At 38.5% G+C, this 19,929-nt stretch overlaps 1 protein-coding gene across 10 annotated transcripts in view; it reads right to left on the bottom strand.

Annotated features, from left to right (window-relative positions):
* Positions 1 to 19,584, bottom strand: part of SLC24A2 (solute carrier family 24 member 2) — a 106,280-nt gene extending 86,696 nt beyond the window's left edge. For 3 of the 10 annotated variants that reach the window (XM_079330163.1, XM_079330167.1, XM_079330171.1), the window contains exons 1-2: positions 19,205 to 19,332; positions 16,485 to 17,559 (exon numbers count right to left, since the gene is read on the bottom strand). In XM_079330163.1, coding sequence (XP_079186289.1) covers positions 16,485 to 17,417 — 933 coding nt within the window. In that variant the 5' untranslated portion in view covers positions 17,418 to 17,559; positions 19,205 to 19,332. Of the gene's footprint in view, positions 1 to 16,484; positions 17,560 to 19,187; positions 19,333 to 19,420 lie in introns of those variants that run through there. The other 7 variants (XM_079330168.1, XM_079330172.1, XM_079330165.1 and 4 more) reach the window with 5 other exon arrangements.
* Positions 19,585 to 19,929: the final 345 nt, after the last annotated feature.

Here is a 19,929-nt window from a genome sequence, read left to right as displayed (position 1 = left end):
TATTTTCACTGCACAATCCGAAAGAAGGTCACCAGATGGCACTATTACACATTGTCATCCTGATTTTATTCTGTTAATACACAGAAAAAGGTTTTGATTGTGGAAGAACTGGTGTTATTATTACTCTAGCATTACATTTATTAAGGGCAAATGTGAAGAGTAGCCTCTCTGTTTTAATCTCTGCATCCTTAACACGTTCTTTCAGAGGAACTGTCCTCTGAGAACCAGATGTTCTTTTGAAGGTTTAAATACAGACATAAAAAGAGGAAAGGTACGGACTGTTCTGTTACTTATGTATTTTTCTGCTCAAAGACTAGCACATAATGGGAACACATCACAGCAGGAACGCACACACATTTGCCTATGCTGATTTTTCCTCTTGGTAAGATGAAACCCTCTGCTGTCATTACAGAGAGATTAAAAGCCCTAGGCATACTTAAAATAAGAACCTTTCTCGATTATACTAACAGACAGCCGGAATGTCCAAGGTGCATCTTGGACCCAATTAAAATGCATCTGTGCTCTATCACAAAAATACTGCACACAATGAAAACTGGCATTTGAATCTCTCATGATTGTCCTCAGCTCATCTTTCAACAATGTGAGAAGAAATATTAACCTTAACGCTCCTAATTGCCACAACACATACAAATGGTCAGAACCACTCTTGATACGTGTATTTTACAACAGAAAACCATTGCTCATTTCTGTGGCTACTAATCTCTGATCCCCCGATATGCGTGCCATGATTCTAGAGCTAGTTAAAAGAGTAATTTAGAATAGTAATTTAGACTTGCTGATGCTTAAAGGTTGTAGGTGTTTTTTAGTTTCGTTCAGATTTAGCTTTGTTGAAAGTTTATACATGCTGCCTAACAGTTCTTTCCTGACTCACAGGACAAAGAAATAGACTCAGTAAATTATTATTTTGCTTTCACATATCCCATTCATAGCATATTTTTTTGTTAACTATATCTTATACTTCAGCAAACTCATAAGTGCTGAAACAGGAAAAAAAAAAAAAAACAGGCTGTAAACTTTGGATGGAAATGGCCAACTGTTACAAGAAGTCCTGACCTGCACAAGGTTGACTGAATTTTTTCTGACAAAATGCCGTCACTTTTAATAATCTTGAAAGGTAGCAGAATTAATGAAAGAAGTTTACTTCATGTCAAGTGTATTACTGGCATACATGCTGCGCTGGAGAAGTCACTAATCTTGATGAAGAAAACCACTGGCTAACACCAGAAGCATGACTATTTGTGGTGATCAGGAGCTTGGCTTTTCAGTACTGTATCTAACCTTACAGGTCATCTGAACAAAAGGTTTTCTCCTAAATTCCAATTTGGAGAGTTCATGCTTCCCTGGACATTAAGCACCCAAGTGAAACTAACCAAAAGCAAGAGAACAGCCACCACAGACCTGGGAGAGCCCCACCAGAAGTCCCCATACAGCTCAGTCACATGGAAAACATTTTTCCTGTATTTCTTTTATAAGCTTTCATGCCCTTTATAAGGAATAAATTCACCCAACAGACATATAGCACCATCATATTTTGGAACTAAACTGAAAATGGCAGCAGCATTTTTCACAGGAAATGGTGCTGCATTTATCAAAAGTAAAATTCATAAACATAGATACATTCCATAGTAATTTCTGATCATGAACTTAAGTAAGCTTCTTCTATCAGGAGCACTGCAGACTCTAATAAAAGCTGAAGCCTAGAAAAACTGTATTTCTATCAAAGTTCTCCTTGCTGGAGGGGTTAATATGACGCAGTATAGCTTCCCTCCAATACAAAACCTCAGAAAGGTACAGGACATCACTATGGGTTAGAAAATCCTGCTTCCTTTTTCAGCAATGTTCGATGCCGTACAACATTGTAATGGTCAACACTTTCTGCACAGAATATGCTCCAATTACATGAAGTCCTTCTTGCACTTCAAATCTATCCAAAATCCATTAAGACCAACAATGCTGATATCCATCTACTGTGAGCAGAAAGCCAGTCCATGCAGCTGTTCAGCTCTCTGCAGTGCACAATCCTGGCTGACATTTGGAGTTGAAAGAACAGATCCTTCTGCTCTCGATGTCAAGTTGCACTTTGCTATGTGGTCTTTCACAGGCTGCCAGAAAGCATTTCTTGGCCCACACTTTGGGAAACAGTGATGCAACAATCTCAGTCCCTGACAGCATCTGACAAAGCAGACGTACTGGAACAGAAATGTCAGTGTATTAGGAAATCAGGTAAATAAAGGCTCCTTGACCAGAACCTGATAGTTTTCTTTATTCTTCCCTTGCTCTAAGAGGCTTGGTGAGCAAATTGCAAACCAGCATTGGCCCTAGAAGAGGTCAGGGAGCAGGGACTGAGGCTTACCATTGGCCAATCTCTCCCACCCCATCCTCTGCATTTAGAAAGAAGGTACTAAATTCTCAAAGGGGTGGTTGGCAAAAGGAAGAGAGTAAATTTTAGGTTTTCCTTGGCAAATGGACACTGACATGTATGGCACAAAATCAGTGGATGAAGTAGCACAGACATAACAATGAATAAATCCTTACTGCAATGGAAGGAATTTTGTTTTTTAAAAATACCCATTTCTCAATACTATTTTCCTATACTTACGCCTTATTCTTTTACCCTTACACTGATAGAACAAGATAATCATTACTTTGACAATTCATTCATAATGTCAAAATAGGGTGATGTTCAGAACCACTGCATCAGGAAGAAACAGATGATGCTCTACATTTCATCAGTGAAATGCTACTGTCTTCTTTCTTCACACAGATGTTGTAACACTGATTATTTTAATGGGATGACATCCAAGGACACTCAGGATCTGGGTTCTTTTTCACAAATGAGTAAGGCAGGCACAGGATTTTACAACTGTGAGGAGATCTGAAACACTGTGAAATAAATTACTTGCTGAAATTCAACAAACAAGCATGAAAGAGCCATGACTGCAAATTGATTTCCTTCTGTTAAGGACTGTATATACACACCTCGTTCCAGCAGGCTCTGTTTCCTTACTAAATTGTGAAATATTTGAAAACAACAACTACCATTTAATTGTGAAGAACAAACACCCAAAAACAGTTACAAGCAGATGGAACAACAACAATGTAATCTGAATTTTTGTAATTAACCACTCCTTTTTCCACTGGAAGCTGGAGTTGCTGAATCCTAGCAAGGGTTTCCTTGCTATTTTAGGAGTTCTATGCAATTTAATTCACTTGTTGTAAATGTTCAGTCATCCATATGGAAGGTCAGAAATTTGATCAATTAAAGAATGCATTAAGTAGTTAACCAATATTGTAATTCTCTGAAAGTTAAAAGGAAGCCTCATTTTATAAAAAAGATAATCCAGAAAAATTTGCTATGAATCATGTACATTAACAGTGTCTGTAGCTGCAGTGCCAATAACTTCTCTATAAATAACAGTAAGATTCACTTAGTAGCTTATTTGCCTCAAGTACATGTTTGGAACCATATGTAGTATCTACATACTAACCTAAATAGAAAGAGAGCAAATTAAATGTTCACAGATTAGATTAACAAATAAATGTAAGCATTTTATTTTGCTTGGTGGCACAGAAAAACTTTGAATTACCTCTGTCTCAAAGATGACCATATGCTAAATGGCATCAGGCTATCACCTTCATACAACCTGATGTAATTCCAGGTTTTAGAAAAGGCAGCACTGTGGCAATTACTCATGGTGCTGCAATAAAAGCACAGGAGACAGTTTTTCAGGTTTTACCAATCTATTGCTGCAAGTGATTGCCCAGATTTTTGCCCAGTTCCAGGCCAAGAGAGGATTAAACATTAAAGATCCTGTTGGTGGATCATAGCCAGCTGAACATGAGCCAGGCAGGGCCCAGGTGGCCAAGAAGGCCAATGGCATCCTGGCCTGTTCCAGCAATGGTGTGGCCAGCAGGAGCAGGGATTGTCCCCCTGTACCCAGCACTGGGCAGGCCACCCCTCCAATCCTCTGCTTAGCTCTGGGGCTCTCAGTTCAGGAAGGACACTGAGGTGTTGGGGCATGTCCAGAGAGGGGGAACAGAGGTGGTGAAGGGTCTGGAGCACAAGTCCTGTGAGGAGTGGCTGAGGGAGCTGGGGTTATTTAACCTGGAGAAAAGGAGGCTCAGGAATGACCTTACCACTCACTACACTACCACTGCTAGCCTGAATGGAGGGTCAGCCTGGTGGGGGCCATTCTATTTTCCCAAACAGCAATGGATAGACCAATAGGAAACGACCTCAAGTCGCACCTGGGTATTAAGTAAAATTTCTTCAGTGAAAGAGTGGTCAGACATTGAAACAGAATGTCCAGGAAAAGTCTCCATCACCCCTGGAGATATTTGAAAACTGTGTAGATGTGGTTCTTAAGGACATGGTTTAATGGTAGAGGTGACAATGCTAACATCTGGACTCGGTAATCCTAAGTGTTTTTTCCAACCTCAATGAATCTACAACACTTAAAAAAATGCCCATTTTCAATAGTGATTACAAAAGTAACATGAGGAGACTGTATTCATAGGTCAGGCAGCACAGCTAAGCCAGATGAATCTCAGGCCAGGACCTGGGTTCTGCAATTGTCTGCATCTTGAGCTTCTCATTGGTAATTCTGAATGTAGACCAACTAAATCCAAAAATTAGTCTTTGTATTTTTGCAGAGTAGTTTTCTATATGAAGAGTAGGTAATCCACAGAGAAAAGTTTTCTTCCACTTGATCACTCACAAAAATGTGCCTGTATGTGTAACAAAATAGCTAACAGCTTTTCCTACCTTTCAGGAAGAAATCAACTGACTTTTCCCATGCCCACTCTTCCCCTTAAGAGATAGACCCCTCAAAAAGGATGAAAGCAACAGTGGCTTCTAGAAGTGGTCCGGGAAAAGACAATTATGATCCCACCACTTAGTAATTGCTTTGATATTTATCAATAGTCCACATGACAGGACAGATCATGCTTTGAAACACTCAGTGCCCTTTTCCAGTTTGAGTCCAAGGACACAGAAAGCTGATAAAGCCTGTTTCACTTGCTACAAGTGCAAAGAAATTGCTTTCTTTGTTTGCTAGGGGTGATTTAATATGGAAGGAGAGCAGCTCAGGCTTGGAATCATACAGTGGCACATACAGATCAGAGAAGCAGCCAGATCTTAAATCTCAATGTCCTGACTTCTGGGCTTAATTTCACTTTCATCAAAATCAACAGGAAAACTTGTAATCAACTTCAAAGCTACCTTTCATTGAATTTAGTCCTTTCCCTCACAGAAGAAGAACACAAAATAATTATTGAAGTTATAAAAATCTGCACATATAGGGTTTATTCAAGTTCCATTTTACTTTTTTCCCTACTATCTTTCCTAACATTTTAAGGAAGAATGATAATGTTAATGATGGGAAGAATTCTTAAGCAGAAAATTTACTAACATTTAAAGCTTTGGCAAAGAGGATATGTTTACCAAGATGCTCCAAAACCAGTATGATGCAAAATGAGAGCCCCATCTGTGCTCTCTGGCTTCTTTCCACCAAGCCTGACCACCTTTTTCTCAGATGCCACCCTGTTCTTGCTTTGCTTCAAGACCATTTTGCCATCAATACACTGACCTTTTCTTTTCTTGCATATGGTAATCCAATCAAGCAAGAAGAAATAAAACTTACCTACAGCACACTGTACAATGTTCTATGAGGCTTGAAAACCACAGGTTTCTAAGACAATTAAATGAAAGAGAGAAACACATCTTGACCCTTAAACCCAAAGCTAAGGCATGAGTTTGAAATTCAGTCCAGCCTGTTACTAAGCCTATTGCAGTTATTTTAAGATGAGAGTCTGTATTTCTTCACACTTATTTATGTAAGAGATTATAAATCATCATTTATTTCTCATGGCCCTAAAAAGGAGAGGCTGCATGTTTTGGTGTTTTTAAAATATTAAATATATAAACACTATATTATATTCTAAATATCCTTATGGTGTTTCTTGCAAGTACAAAATGGACACACAAAGTTATCCAAATAGCTCAGTAATTAATTTCAAAAATAATCTATTTAAAAATACTTATTTTTAAGATAGATAGATATTTGCAAATAATTACTAATATGTTTTTGCATTGTAAGAGATAATTAAGGAATGGGTACAGAAACATTTCTATTCCTTTGCTTAGAATTATTTACACTTTATAGGCACCTTTAAATAAATGAAGTAATAAATTCTCAACCCAACTTACTGTACAGCTTCTTACTTATGTAACAAATTTTAGTGACTGTAATTAGAGATGCTGGCCTTTCACCTGAATAAGAAATGTCTTTTCTCTGTATGAAATGTCATGTAGTAAAGAATAGCACCATGGGCCATTCCCATGATAGAATCAAATCACTATTACCACACTGTAAAGCAAGAAATCATCCCACTACAGTGATGTAGACCTCCTGTTTCTCTCTCTCTACAGGTACAGGATAGGAACTTATTCATGTGATACATTAGATACAGTAAAATATGTCAATAATTCAGAACATCATGTCCTTGGCCTCAGGCAGGAATTATTTGTTTGTTGCTTGGAAAGAGTCCATATTTAATAAGAAAACAGAGACTTTTTTTTTTTTTTTTTTTTTCTGAATAACTACTCTGGAAATATCCTATGAGGAATGTGCTCCTCAGAAACCTTTAATATTTGAGTGAGTCTTATGAGAAAGGGTTACTAGGCAGAAGACAGGTGAAATGGTGTAGGAAGCATGAAAATCACCATCCTGGAGAACTGCAGCATTTCTGGTTTACCTCCTGTATGGCACACATGGCACCTTTCAGACTGACAGTGTGTGCACACATGCACAAGTACATTTAGGTGTGCCAAACACACACAGAAATAGAAGATGTGCAGACTGACAGTGAGACAGCCAAAAGGCTACAGGACCACTTCATCACAATGTGGAGAGCATGGTTCAGAGAGGCAGCAGGCAGTGATTTTCTTTCAGAAACAGAACAAAAAACTTACAGCAATGCTCCTCTGCAATGCAGTCCCAGGATCTCTGACTAAATTTCAAAGGAATTCTGCCATAGGTTTTGAGAGGAGACTCATGTATTCTGCCTGTGGCTTCTGGAAAGAAATTAGCACTGCTGTGTCTGTTTCCAAAAAACTCATTCAGAACTGGAAAACTTAACAGCTTTCCAGGATTTACAATACAGAGAGGAAACACCAATCACTTCTTAACTCAAACTTTGTAGAGAATTTAATAATACTAATTTTACTGCAGCATTTAAAAAAACAGCCAAGATGAAGACTTCAAACAGAATATAATTCTACCCAGAAACATTCTAAATGAAAAGAAATTGTAGTACATAAATACAACTAATACTAAAAATAAAGCAGAAACCCAGGAATATTTAAATAAAGATATACAGAAACAAAATTAGCTGTAAGAGAGCACAATACTTTCAAATTATTTCAATTGACTTTAAAAATCTGTAAGCAACTAATAGTATGAATTATTTCAAACTACTCCTGGACACAGAAGTTTTTGGAGTTCTAAAATCTGGGGGGTTTTCCACTCAAACACTTGATTGCCATAAATTTTAGTTAAATGATAACTTTGTAATTGTGCCTGGTAGCAATGGAATAACTTTAATTAGTAATTTACTAAAAGCTTGCAGCACAAATTTTAAAAATAAACAAACAACAAAATTAACATCTGATGAATCCCAAAAGAGGTGCTCACCTCTAATGTTACAAACTTCAACCTTCTCCCTTGGGCAAAAGTCTACATAATTAGACAGGTCTCAAATGGTGCCCTGAAGGTCACCAAACAGCGGCTGTGACAGCAGACATGCCATTTCCTCAGTGATCTATATCAGCTAGAGCTGTTTTACAGTAATGGGAGAGGGTGAAGAGTTTACACTAGCTGGTTATGCAATAAATGTCACTGGTATTACTGGTGACTTCAGACTAGACTCACAGATTAAGCAGCTAAGAGGTGATAAAGCAGGATTAATTCCTGAGGGAAATTTTTGATTAATTTGTCAGCATAGTTTGTAGTACAAATTCCCTGCTTTTTTCTTCCTCATAGAGGAAAATATTTTGCACCAATATGTTATTCTCTTAAAAATAGGACTTCATAGCAGTTTTAATATTATTGCACAGACACACCTTTAAGCCTGTTTTCACACATTCACCTTAAAGAAAGTCATCCAAGATCACAGCTATTTATGGCTGTTCATGTAAATCACAATATGGATGACAATGGAATGGAAATGGAATAGTGAAAAACATAGCAGCTTTGCAGCAACTGTTCTTTAAGCTGCGCAGGGACAGTAAAATCACCCAAAGTGAGTGAGTGGTTAAGGCAGGGCAGTAGTTACACTGCTAAACAAAGCAACATGAGCTCTGAACCCTCCACCTGCTGTAGAAACAAATACATGATCAACACACTGAATTCTTACTGCTCTCCCCAGCCCTGAGGCCCACTTCTGCTACCAGCAAGGCAGTGGCTGTTTTTCCAACACAGCATTTTGCTTTCGTTTCCTTTTTTCAGATCGGAACAGGTAAATGAACAAACCACCAATGATAGAAATAACTAATTTCCTCCAAGACAAAGGTATTGCCTTTCTTTATTACCACAAAATGTGGTAATTTACTACAATATATATTCTGTCAGATGCAATTTGTGGGCCAAAAGTATGCCCTAAGTCTGCTCTAACTTAGGATTCGAAGTTTGCTTATGACACTGACCTGCACTGAACAATACAATTGCAAGGATTTCAAACACACAAATTTACAATGACACCAAACTACATCCAAACCATCTGATCTGACTATTTTCCCCAAAAGCAAAACAGAACATCAGCAGTACTGTTTTGACTTAGGTCCTGTAATATAAAAAGATGCTGCCTTCTACCAGATATATCATTGATGACACTTGTGAAGATCCATTGCAAGATCATGTAGAGAAATAAGCTACTTCTTTAAATCACCTCTTGGACATCTATGTTTAATAAATAATCAGCAGCTCGAGGACAGCTTGGGTGAGGAGGAAAAGACTGATGGTATGCTAACTGTACATAAAATTGCATACATGGCAAATCACATTCCTCTTATCAGGTACTGTGAATCACATTTATCTTTTTCCGACTATGAGTTTCTTTCCACTGAGGAAAGAAACTGATTTCACGCAGTTATCTAAGCACCTAGTCTAGGGGCAACCATTGCATTACTTCAGTAGGAAAATCAAAAATAGTTAAAATATATGTGTCTATATCAGAACAATACAGTGTCAGGATCATTCTATAAGGCACTCTGCTTGAGAGATCAATTTTCCAGCATTTTGAAATGCACAGCTAAGTATTATTAAGGTATTTGGTTTGCACTGATAAAGGAAGATAGTGACTTTCAGGAGTACTTAATGAGCGGTTTTGAATTTAAGAAGGAAAAAAAAATCATAAAACTAGTCACCTTTCTTTTTCTAAGCCAGCTGTATCTCATGATACATATCTGGGCATGATAAATTTATTACAATTTCTCAGTATTTGGTCTATCTTGTCATTGTAGGTTCAAAAAAGCTTGTCAGTGCCAAGATTTGAATCTCTGGTTTGTGCCAATAGCACACTTACTGCTGCAAAGAATGATGAAAGCAGCCATTAGGTTAAATAATAAGAAGTGTTTAAATAAAAGCTGGCTGAAAAACAACAGAACGTGGCTGATCTAGGTTAAGGTGGAAGAAACACCATTTACTCTGCAGAGCTATTAATGTCACCCTAGTCACCATTTGCAGTTTAGAGAAAACTTGGTCTGGGGAGAAATAAGGAAGTCTTATTCTTTTGAAGTTTATTTTATAAGCAGTAAAAAAAAGGTTGCTAGATAGAATGTCTTAAGAGTTACAGGTTTTACAGCTGTTCATTTACACTCATTTCCAATACATCTTCCCATCTGTTCTATATGTCATATATGTGTATAAAACACTTTTAATACTCATTCATCACACACAGATTTTTTCAAGAGAAGCACAGGCACATAACTTACTTTTAAGAATTTTCCTGATCTCCACTTCTATATCACTTTTGTTGCAGTGCTGTATTTGTTGTGAGCACACTATACACTACACACTAAAAAATTCAAATTGGTTATAATCTTCTTCCATAGTTACAAAAGCAAAACACATTAATTCTTGTGGGAAAAGAAATCAGAGGAGAAAAGGAGAAAGGAGAAAATAGAGCCTGTTTTCTCACCTCTACAGCTGGCAGTGGAGAACTGACTCCTGCTAATAAAACCAACAAAACCTCAGATCATTAGCAGGAAAAAGGCACTTCATCAAACCTATTTTTTTGGCCTGTGGCCCTGGCAGTATAGAGCTGGCTGCCTGGGGAATGTCACCACTCAGAAAGGCCAAGGTCACTCTGAAGTCAGCAGTGCTCAGAGCATCACACACTCCAAATGTGGCACCCTCAACACTGCAACAAGCACTGCCTTAGGGCAGCCTCCACTACCCACATCCCACATCCACAGTCTGAAATGTACATTGTGAAGTGGTCACTATTGCCTTCCAAAACAAGACCAGGAAAGTCGGGCAGTCAGCTGTGCCTTGCCACCCAAAACTTCTACGTGATGAGTGTGGCACCAAATAAAATGAGCCGTGAATGTGGGAGATCTGTATGTCATATAATAGAAGTGGAGCACTCTCATCCCCAAAATCTGAAGACCTTGTAAAAGCCTTTGGATTTTGTTAAACATTTATCTGAGAGGTAAATCTGGAGAACTATCTTGGGGGAAAAGGTAGAGGAATATGGGTCAGATGGAAAAGTAGTACCATACTGCTGGACCCATGTCTGGCATTTCTGAACCAGCCTCTAAGCCAAAAGAAGATCTCTGAACCTCTTTTTGATTTTAAAGTAAAGCTCCTCCAGAGATGATACACCCCAAAGCTGGCTGATATTTTGAGGTCTGATATATCGATTTGGGGTGAAATTCCACCTACAATCTCCCATAGCTTTCACGTTCTGTGGAGGATCTGGAACAAAGTATGCAAAACTAAGATGATAGAGGGAAAAATATTTATGAAGCGCCCAGTTCTTCTCTATTTGAACAGCTTCTGGTACAAAAAATTTAACTGTGTCTTGACACAGCATGGTGAACATTTGCCAACACAGATAGTTTTGCACATCCTCCAAGATCTATCATTTGACTTCTTTTTAATTACATATGCTTTTTATTTTTAAATATATTGATGAATATTTTGTCACCCTGCTATTAATTAATGGTAGTTTATTCTAGCCTTCATTTTCCCATCATAATTAACAAGGGCAGCATCTTAGTGGATGGCCATGCCTTAAGAGCATTTAATCCACACAGCATTTGCACACTATCACTTTTTGCTCATTACCAAAAAAAACAGAGACTACAGTGGTGAAAATTATAATCATTGCTTCATAGTCAATAAATTACTGAGAAGTGCTAAAAGAAACTGAGAATAGTATCCATTTCACTGTACAAATGGTTCCATATTTAAAGTACCAGCCTATGGTTATGTCAGTTAATAGTCCTAAATTGAACAACAATGCTAAAAATCCCAAGGCAAACTAACTCATAATACTGCTACTGGAGTACCATTAAATTAACACAGAAGTAGATTTAAAGTTTTTTGAGAAAACAAAAGCTGATAAAACATGATAAAAACCAGATATTTCTCTAAACAAAAGATGGTTCAATGTCAGTGCTGAGGCTTACATTTCAAACATGTACTTAAAACAATGTCACTGTCTTGCAAGATATAGATACTCATAGCTCTGCATTCACACATATTCTTGCACAAGTAGACCAACTGAGAAATGTCTTCAGAATACAAGTCAAATCTTCCTAAGAACTGTTAAACACTATGAACTATACTACGAAAACTACAAAAAAAATATTTTCTTGGTAGTAAGAAAATAAAGGTTATTCTATAGATAGATTTACAGTTACTGGATCTGTGGATTCAAAATTAAGAAGCCATGAAAAAGGAAATTTCATTTTTTCCTGTGTGCACGCAGGTAATTGTGTTTTACCTTGAATACATATTAGATCAGACATTATAGCAGTGAATGTGCATGTGCAGTGCTAATACAACCACAAAGCAGAGAAGTATCTAAAACACTGTTACTTCCCTTTAGAATGCAAATACTGCCATTAAGTATACCGTGGCAACAGATGAGATCAATGTGGATCTTAAAATATCACACACAAGCTATTCAAGTTTCTTAAGACAACAAAATTGGCAATAAAATAATAACTATGCTGGTAAAAATAGCTCATTTTCCAAATGCAGTTCTCTGTATATGTAGAAAAACTTCAACTGTCTAGGCTATTGTATATACCATAAGCCATTTATCTAAAATAGCACTGTCAGTGAAACAGATGTCATTGCACAATATCCCTGCACCACCCACATTCTGCTCTCCTAATAGCCAAACAAAACAGTTTTGAATTATTTACTGAACAATCAGTTTCAAGCATTTCTGCAATGATGACCATGCTACATCAAAGGAATAAAAAGTACTTAGAACTGAAATATAGTTCCACATGATGTTTTCATGTGACTTAATACATTCAACACATCTTCACCAACACAATGAAGAAGAGACTGAAATCTTAGCAGAAAGTTTCAAAAAGTCTTATTTTTAAGAAGTTTGCCCATCAGCCTTTTCCATTTTCCTCTTCCTATTATAATCAGTGTCAGGCTTATGTTTTTAAATATCTTCATGCAGCTGAGGAAGATACCAAATTAATACCAAAGTCTCCACCTCAGTCCTAAAAATCACCTGTTCTTTGCAGGACAGCTACATAAAAGCTAAAAGTCATGCTACAGAATAAGTTAGCCTGGAAGGGACTTTGGGGGATATGCAGTGTGGGATGGCACTTGATACTGTAGGGCCAACTCAGTGTGACCTGTTAGGGACCCACCTCGATGCACATGCACCCTATACCATCCTACACCGTAGAACTCAGCCATATGGTTTTTATCTTGTCTTTTCATGCTGCCTTGCTTTCTCATCTATCTTCCTTCCTTTTATCCTTCTCACAATGATCTCTGGAGTTCATCAGCATCAGACTGCCATCAGGCTTCCTAAGGGGTGGCGCGAGGTGCAGAATATCCAGGGTTCAAACAGAACCTTGCAATGAACCCTACGAACTCCAAATGCAAAAAGCTTGTAGTATATTCTCACCAGTGCCACAAAATTGTTGAGAAAATTGAAGTTACCAGATTTTCTCAACCTGGACACTTTAATAATTCAGACTGTATATGTTTGAAAGCAGGTGAAGGAAAGCTCAATGAAATTCACATAGAGTACTCAGCCTGCATTTACGTTTGTACAAGTAACTTAACAGTAAAGAAAATTAGATCAGAAGTTCTAACACTCACAGTTTTCTAGTACAAAAAAGTGTGCTTTAATTTTTCAGAACAGGAATAGTAATCTAAAACTCATCTACAGAGATACACATCCATTCCAGTAACCCGATGGATACACCTAGAGCAAAGGAGCACTAGAAAAAAGATCAGTTCATATTTAAGGCCTTTCCTCATGGAAAATACTGTTCTTGAGAATGCAAAATTTTCTTTACTCTCTCAAGGCAACTGAAAATAAAAGTATTGAAATTAACATAAAACACATTTTAGTATCTCAAGAGGTTTCTTATCTGATCAGTTTTTTACTCTGATAGTTGTTTGCTAATAAGCCACCTAACCCTTCACTATCCAGCTTTATGATGCCTTATTTAGACTTCTCAAATTTGTTGAGCTGCTTTCAGATTACAACAATCTTAAAGATAAATACAACACATGCGGTTTTTTTAGCAGAATACTTGCCAGTATGACAGCAGCAGAATCAGCAACAGATAGGCAGAGGAAATTTTGATTATAGAAAAGAGAATTTTCACTACTTTCCTAAATTAAATTATTTCAAGAGACTTTAACACACCCACTTCCAGATAGCTGACTAGTAATTCTCTGCCTCAGTGGGGGAAGAGAGAGAGCAAAAAAGTTTCCATCAGAAACAACTGAGATTGCACATTCTGTGTTGGGTATACTAATTCCATACATACAATTGTACATACACACTCTTGATGAGTAGATGCAACCTAGGCTAACAGCTAACGTAGAAATGAATTATTTTTTGCCACCAAAAGCCAAAACTGTCACTTCTGTTATACATATAACCCTCAGTGTTTAGGAAATAAATATCCATGTTCACTATGAGGCACCAGACCTGGGACTATAAAAGCATTTTATCCTTTGCTTTAGACAATAACTTCAAGCTGAAAGTCCTAGGCATCTCTATCAGGCTTAGGACTGCACATAATAGTTTTTCTTTTTGCTTTTTTTTTTTTTTTTTTTAATTTAAAAAGCAAGACAACCAATTATCTAATTACAGCAAATGAATTGAGAACTTCGCTGAGATTTTGTCCAACAAACATAATCTATGACATCCTTGCTATAAGAAAATAATTTCATTCATCCTGCTTAATGTTGTTCAGCTGAAGAATGAGATTCATAATGTCTTATCATTTCAAGGCATCAGTGGAATATTCAAAAATATGACTTTACAGCATGGCTCACAGAGTAAAAACATGGTCTGACACCTTGAGAAGCTATTTTCCCCAGGAAGCACAAAATATGTATTAGCTAAGTTGCAACAAAATTAAAGTATCTTCCATCTTTCTTCACTCCTCAATGATTTATGAATACATTATTTTATCATTCTAATTAAATTCAAGTTAATTCTGGAAAAATATATTCATGAAACGTATGATGCAAGTCTGTAGGAAAAGTAGCCTTCTTTTTATTTCCACCCCTACCTGAAACCTGTGAACCTGTATTAGAAACAAACACTAAGTAATTAAAATGTCAAATAATAAACCAGTGTTTTTAGAAAGCTACCCTTTTAAAATCAAGTCCATCTAGAGTATTTCAAATATAAATAATGTTCAATATGGCTCGCAAATGATTTATTCTTCTGTTCAGCTGAAAATAATTAAACACTTTGATATACATCTACTCTCCCTTACTTTTTAGCCTGCCTGGACAACACAAGGCTTTTGACATTGATAATTGCTTCAGACCAGTTACAGATCTGTATTTTCTGTACAGTTTTGGACAGATGAAGTTTGTTTCCTATACCATAGTCTTTCTATCTACGTATTTTTAGCACTAACTGTCAAAGGACTTACACTGCACTATGAACTCTTAGATTATTTAGAAATCAACTAATGCTGTTAAAGAAACTCTTTGCTAATTAAGGCAAGTATTTTTTTGGTGTTGATCTTTCTTTTCACTAACTTATAAAATTGCAATTACATATTTTGAGAAAAGACAAAGTTACAAGTAAGTGTACAGCTGATAAACCTCGTCAGACAATTAAAAAAAAAGAAGAAGAAAAAAAAAAGAATAAAAAGAGAGAGAGAGACTTTCTTTGGGTTTTAATTTTGGTGTTTTGCGGCTTGCCCTAGAAGTGAATATGTCTGTCAACTTTTAAAATATCCAGCTCTGCTGTGTCTCTATCCTCCTGTTAACGTGCTGTGCACTTACATTGGTGGATTGTGTCTCTTCTGAACTGTTTCATATAAGACTGCTAAATAAAAGAAACTGAACAGTGAGCAGCTAGTTCCCTGATAATTTGAATAATTACTGCATAATAAAACCTTATCTGATGAATATACCCAGAGTTATATAAAAGCAGACATTCCAACATATTGCTACATGCCTAAGTATTAACCAGCTCAGCTTCATAGATCCCTCAAATATTGCTTGCTTTAAGAAGAAAGCTATTTAAAATATTATAATAATTGCTGAAGACCCAACCAAGCCCTCTAAATAAATTTCATTATCTACTTATGGACATAAACCGGTTTGCATAGTTGCAAATAGCATATGGGAAAACATTCTTCTTAAAGAGAAAACTTATGACTTTTGCCATTGTGGTCACACTTTTCATGAGTTTTTTTCATGTAACTGCCACTAATTAAAACAGGAAGTTAATGTTGTATTATCAGCATTGGGTAGATGAAAAACATGCATGAAAATATCTTTGTAAAATTTTGTTCTGAATTATTTGCACCTTCTCTGAGGAAGAAAGTGCATTAAAAGTCTTTAGAAAGCCAAATTTTGTCACAAGATCCTCCCCAGTTATTGTCACTGCTTAATCCAAAAGCTTAGGGAAAAAATAGCTCAGACCTCATCAATGTGCCAAAATGCTGAGTAAAGGTTTATGTCTTTTGCTGGCATTTTCTTTTTTGCTTTCTGTGAGATTGGGATTGTTCTGGAGTTAAAAGCTATTGATTTACTAGAAGGCTACTTGTTTTTTTATTTTCAATAATATCAGTTTGATTAAACAAAAAGACATTTCAGCAAAACATGGAACTTTTCTATATCGCTTACTGTACTATATTAGAAGTCTTAGGCTATGGAAGGACTCAGTACTTACAAGGACATTAGTACATATAACTCAACTAAAAATTGACCAACCTTCCCTTCAGCATCTGTTGTTACCTTCTCAACCTTGTTCCTGTTTAAAAATTTCTTCACCAATTCTTCTACTTGGACATTGAACTTCATAAATGTCACATAGGAGAAATATGCTGTCAGGAGTGTTACGCTTTCCCACCACATTATGAAGTTATCCAGAAAAAAGATGATTAGCAAGATCAAGTCAATGATGTAAAAGGACATATCTCGAAAGAGTGGCCACCAAGTAAGGTTCAAGATCTCTTTAGAAAATAAAGCACACATTCCAATAACAAATAGGATATTGAACACAGCAGATCCCACTATGGTACCAATGCCAACGTTGCTGTGGGATATAAACACTCCTATCAAAGAAGTGAAGAGTTCTGGGGCTGATCCACCAGCAGCCATGAAGGTTGCCCCTGCTACATCCTCAGAAATGGCCAGCTTTTCAGTGATGACAGTCAAGGAAGGAACAAAGAACTCATCGCAGACTATGGCTAAGGCTATAAACATGTAAATCATTCCAATTATATGGAGGATCACTGCTCCCTGTCTTCTCTCCTCAAGAGAGAAAAGGTCCTCGGGGTACTCTCCCTTTGCATGATCATCTGTTTCATTGTCGTGCCCAGCTTCATATTTCAGAGAAGCATGTGGGTCTGGAGTGCCGTTTTCATTCTGTTCTGTGAAATCCAAGAGAGTTCTTTGGTGCCCATGCACCAGCTTTTGGCTACCTAGGCTGCTGACCAGCGCCATGCTACGTGGTTCCATCTTGAAAAAGGCACTCATTGAAAGCGAGAAAGTACTAATGGCCACTACACTGACAAGGAGCCCTACAATCCGTATCAGTCTCAGTTTTTTCCTAACATTCTGGTGCCACCTGCAACCAAACAGCGGTTCTGCCAAACACCACTCCTCCAAGACACCAACAACAGTTTTTTTCTGAAGAGCCATTTTGTGTTCTCTGAGAGATGATGATGGAGTCAGATGGACTGTTCCTTCATACTTTGCTCCAATTTTAAAGTTAGAAGTGCTGTAAGAGTCTTCCCAGAATCAAGTACTTTTACACTTCATAGGATGAATTTTCTTCATTCATCTTAAAAGGACAAACATATTATTGATATTAGTGAAACAGGAAGTGATTAAAAACTTATGAAAGCATTTTACAGACCGGGTTACATTTAAAATTTGAAGCAGAATATGTAACATAAAGCTCTATCACATCCCACCAGACACAGCAATTATATGTTTGTTTAAGCAGTAACCCCGTGGACAAGAATTTACCAATACTCATTTTATGGCTCTCACATGCCTCTGAGCTACTGCTCTCCTCAGTTGCTGACAAAGAAAAAAACAAAAAAAGAAAACAAAAACCTAGTGGAAGGTAAAAACTGTCCTCAGATGTTGTACAAAAATTAAGGAACTATTACTTTAATGGATATACCAAAGATTATTACCTGCTGTAATTACTTTCCACTATGAACATGCAATGTCCAAAGCCCAAATGCAGGGCCAATAGTGCCAGAAAAAGCAATCAAAGTGCTAACATGCATCTCATCAGACCTTTAGACAGCTGAGGCAGCATTAATTGAACTGTTATATGTGCACAAAGCAATAGTCATTGATGTGTAAGCAGAACACTCTGATGCTGGAACAGGATTGAAATGGAAGTTTCTTTAGGTCCTCTGTAAAATCGAGTCAGGTTTACAGAGAGACTTGACTTGCTTCTGATCAGACTTAGGACACTGTCTTGGACGAGTCAAGATAAAATATTCAGTCATCCCTCATTTTGCTTTATGACATGCATTCAGAAATAAATGAAGGATGTAAGAATACCTATATGGCACCTTTTAAAAGTGTCCCTCTTACCAATACATAAGAAAATTGTTTAAATTTACACAAGAGTTGATCCTGAAACAAATGAAATGGTAAGGAATCATGCAAGAATGACTATTCATGCATGCCAGAGATGAGCGTTCTTGACTAACCACTTCTAACACAGGAAAAAACCTCCTGTTAAAAAGAACCTTCTGATAATACAGGTGTTTTGATTAAGGAATTAGAAGGGTATTTGTAATGTATAAGTTAGTTACATACACATCTTGCACGGTAAGTTGTATTTTATAAGAAACAAAATATATGATACAGTCTCAATAAAACTGAATGTTAGTCTTTACAATTATTGCCCAAAAATACTTTGTTACATCTCTTACTCAATTCATTCGTAGCAGTAGCTGAATTCTAAACATTCTATCAATCAGCAAAATTACTGATTTTGCATCCTCAAATACAGGATTATAGCTATTACATGCAGTTATTTCCCTAGAAGTTCTTAAGTCATTCGCAGTTTCTCCTGATTTTTTCAAACAGTTTCCACGCTAAGATGTCATAGAGACATACTTCATCCGCAAGATGCAGTAGCACAGCAGAGATATTTGTTTTCCGCCTCAGAGTTAACACTCGACGGACTGCCACAAAAACATTAAGCAGAAGGACACCGGAACGGCCCCACCAGCGCTGCCGTGCGCAGCCGGCGGTGACGGGCCGGTGTTGGCGCTCCCGGGGTCGCCCGGCGAGCGGGATGCAGGAGAAGCGCCCTGCTGTCCCTGCGCTGCCCGGGATCGCTCGGCAGCGCTCAGCCGGGCCGCTCCCGGCACGGCGGACCCCAGCCCCGCCGCCCCGCCTTCCTCCCCGTCCCCCCGCGGAGATGCCGCAGAGCCTAACTCAGCCCAAGTTCGCACCGCTCCGCCGCGCTCCGAGCCGCACAAACTTTTTCCACCTCGGAAAGGTGAGCGGCTCCAGCCGTCAGCGCGGAGAGCCGCGGAGGCACCAGCGGCGGGCTGGGGGCAGCGGTCACCCCTGAGCGGCCGGTACCGCCCATGGAGGCGGGAATTCGCCGGTGGGAGTTCCCGCACCGCCGCAGCCCAACCCCCGCCCTCGCTCCCGGCTGCGCTCACCCAGAGCTGCGCTGCGCTGCGTGCCAGCCGCGGGCGCCCGGCAGGAGCGGGCAGGAGGAGCGGGTGGGGACGGGGACAGGGAAGGCACGGGGACGGGGACGGGGACGGCGGCCCCGGCTGAGCCCCGCTCGCCTCGGCTGCGGCGGGCGGCGGTGCGGACCCGCCCCTGCAGGCGGGGCTGCCGTGGCCGCCCCGCCCGCCGCGCTCCCGCGGGACCGGGGTCGCCGGCCGAGCTGCGGGGGCGACCGATTGTTTTTTTTTTTAATTTCCCCTCTTCATCCTGGGTTAGCTGGCGCGGTTTAAGCCAGGTAAAATTCAGCGCTTCTAGGAAAGGTAATAAGCCTCAAAGAGCGGGGTTATTTCAAAGAGGTGAGGCCTTCTGATCAAAATATCCTTTGAGCCACATGAAGGGAAATCAGGAAATGAAAGAGAAGGACGTTTCGTTGTGGTTTTGATTTAAGGAAGATGACATAACCACGATTAAGTTATTCCTCATGATTAATTTACTG

This window comes from Erithacus rubecula, assembly GCF_903797595.1.
Source record: "Erithacus rubecula genome assembly, chromosome: Z".
NCBI classification, from domain to species: Eukaryota; Metazoa; Chordata; class Aves; order Passeriformes; family Muscicapidae; genus Erithacus; species Erithacus rubecula.
The sequence above is the reverse complement of the archived record's forward strand: the minus strand, read 5'-3'. Positions and strand labels throughout refer to the sequence as shown.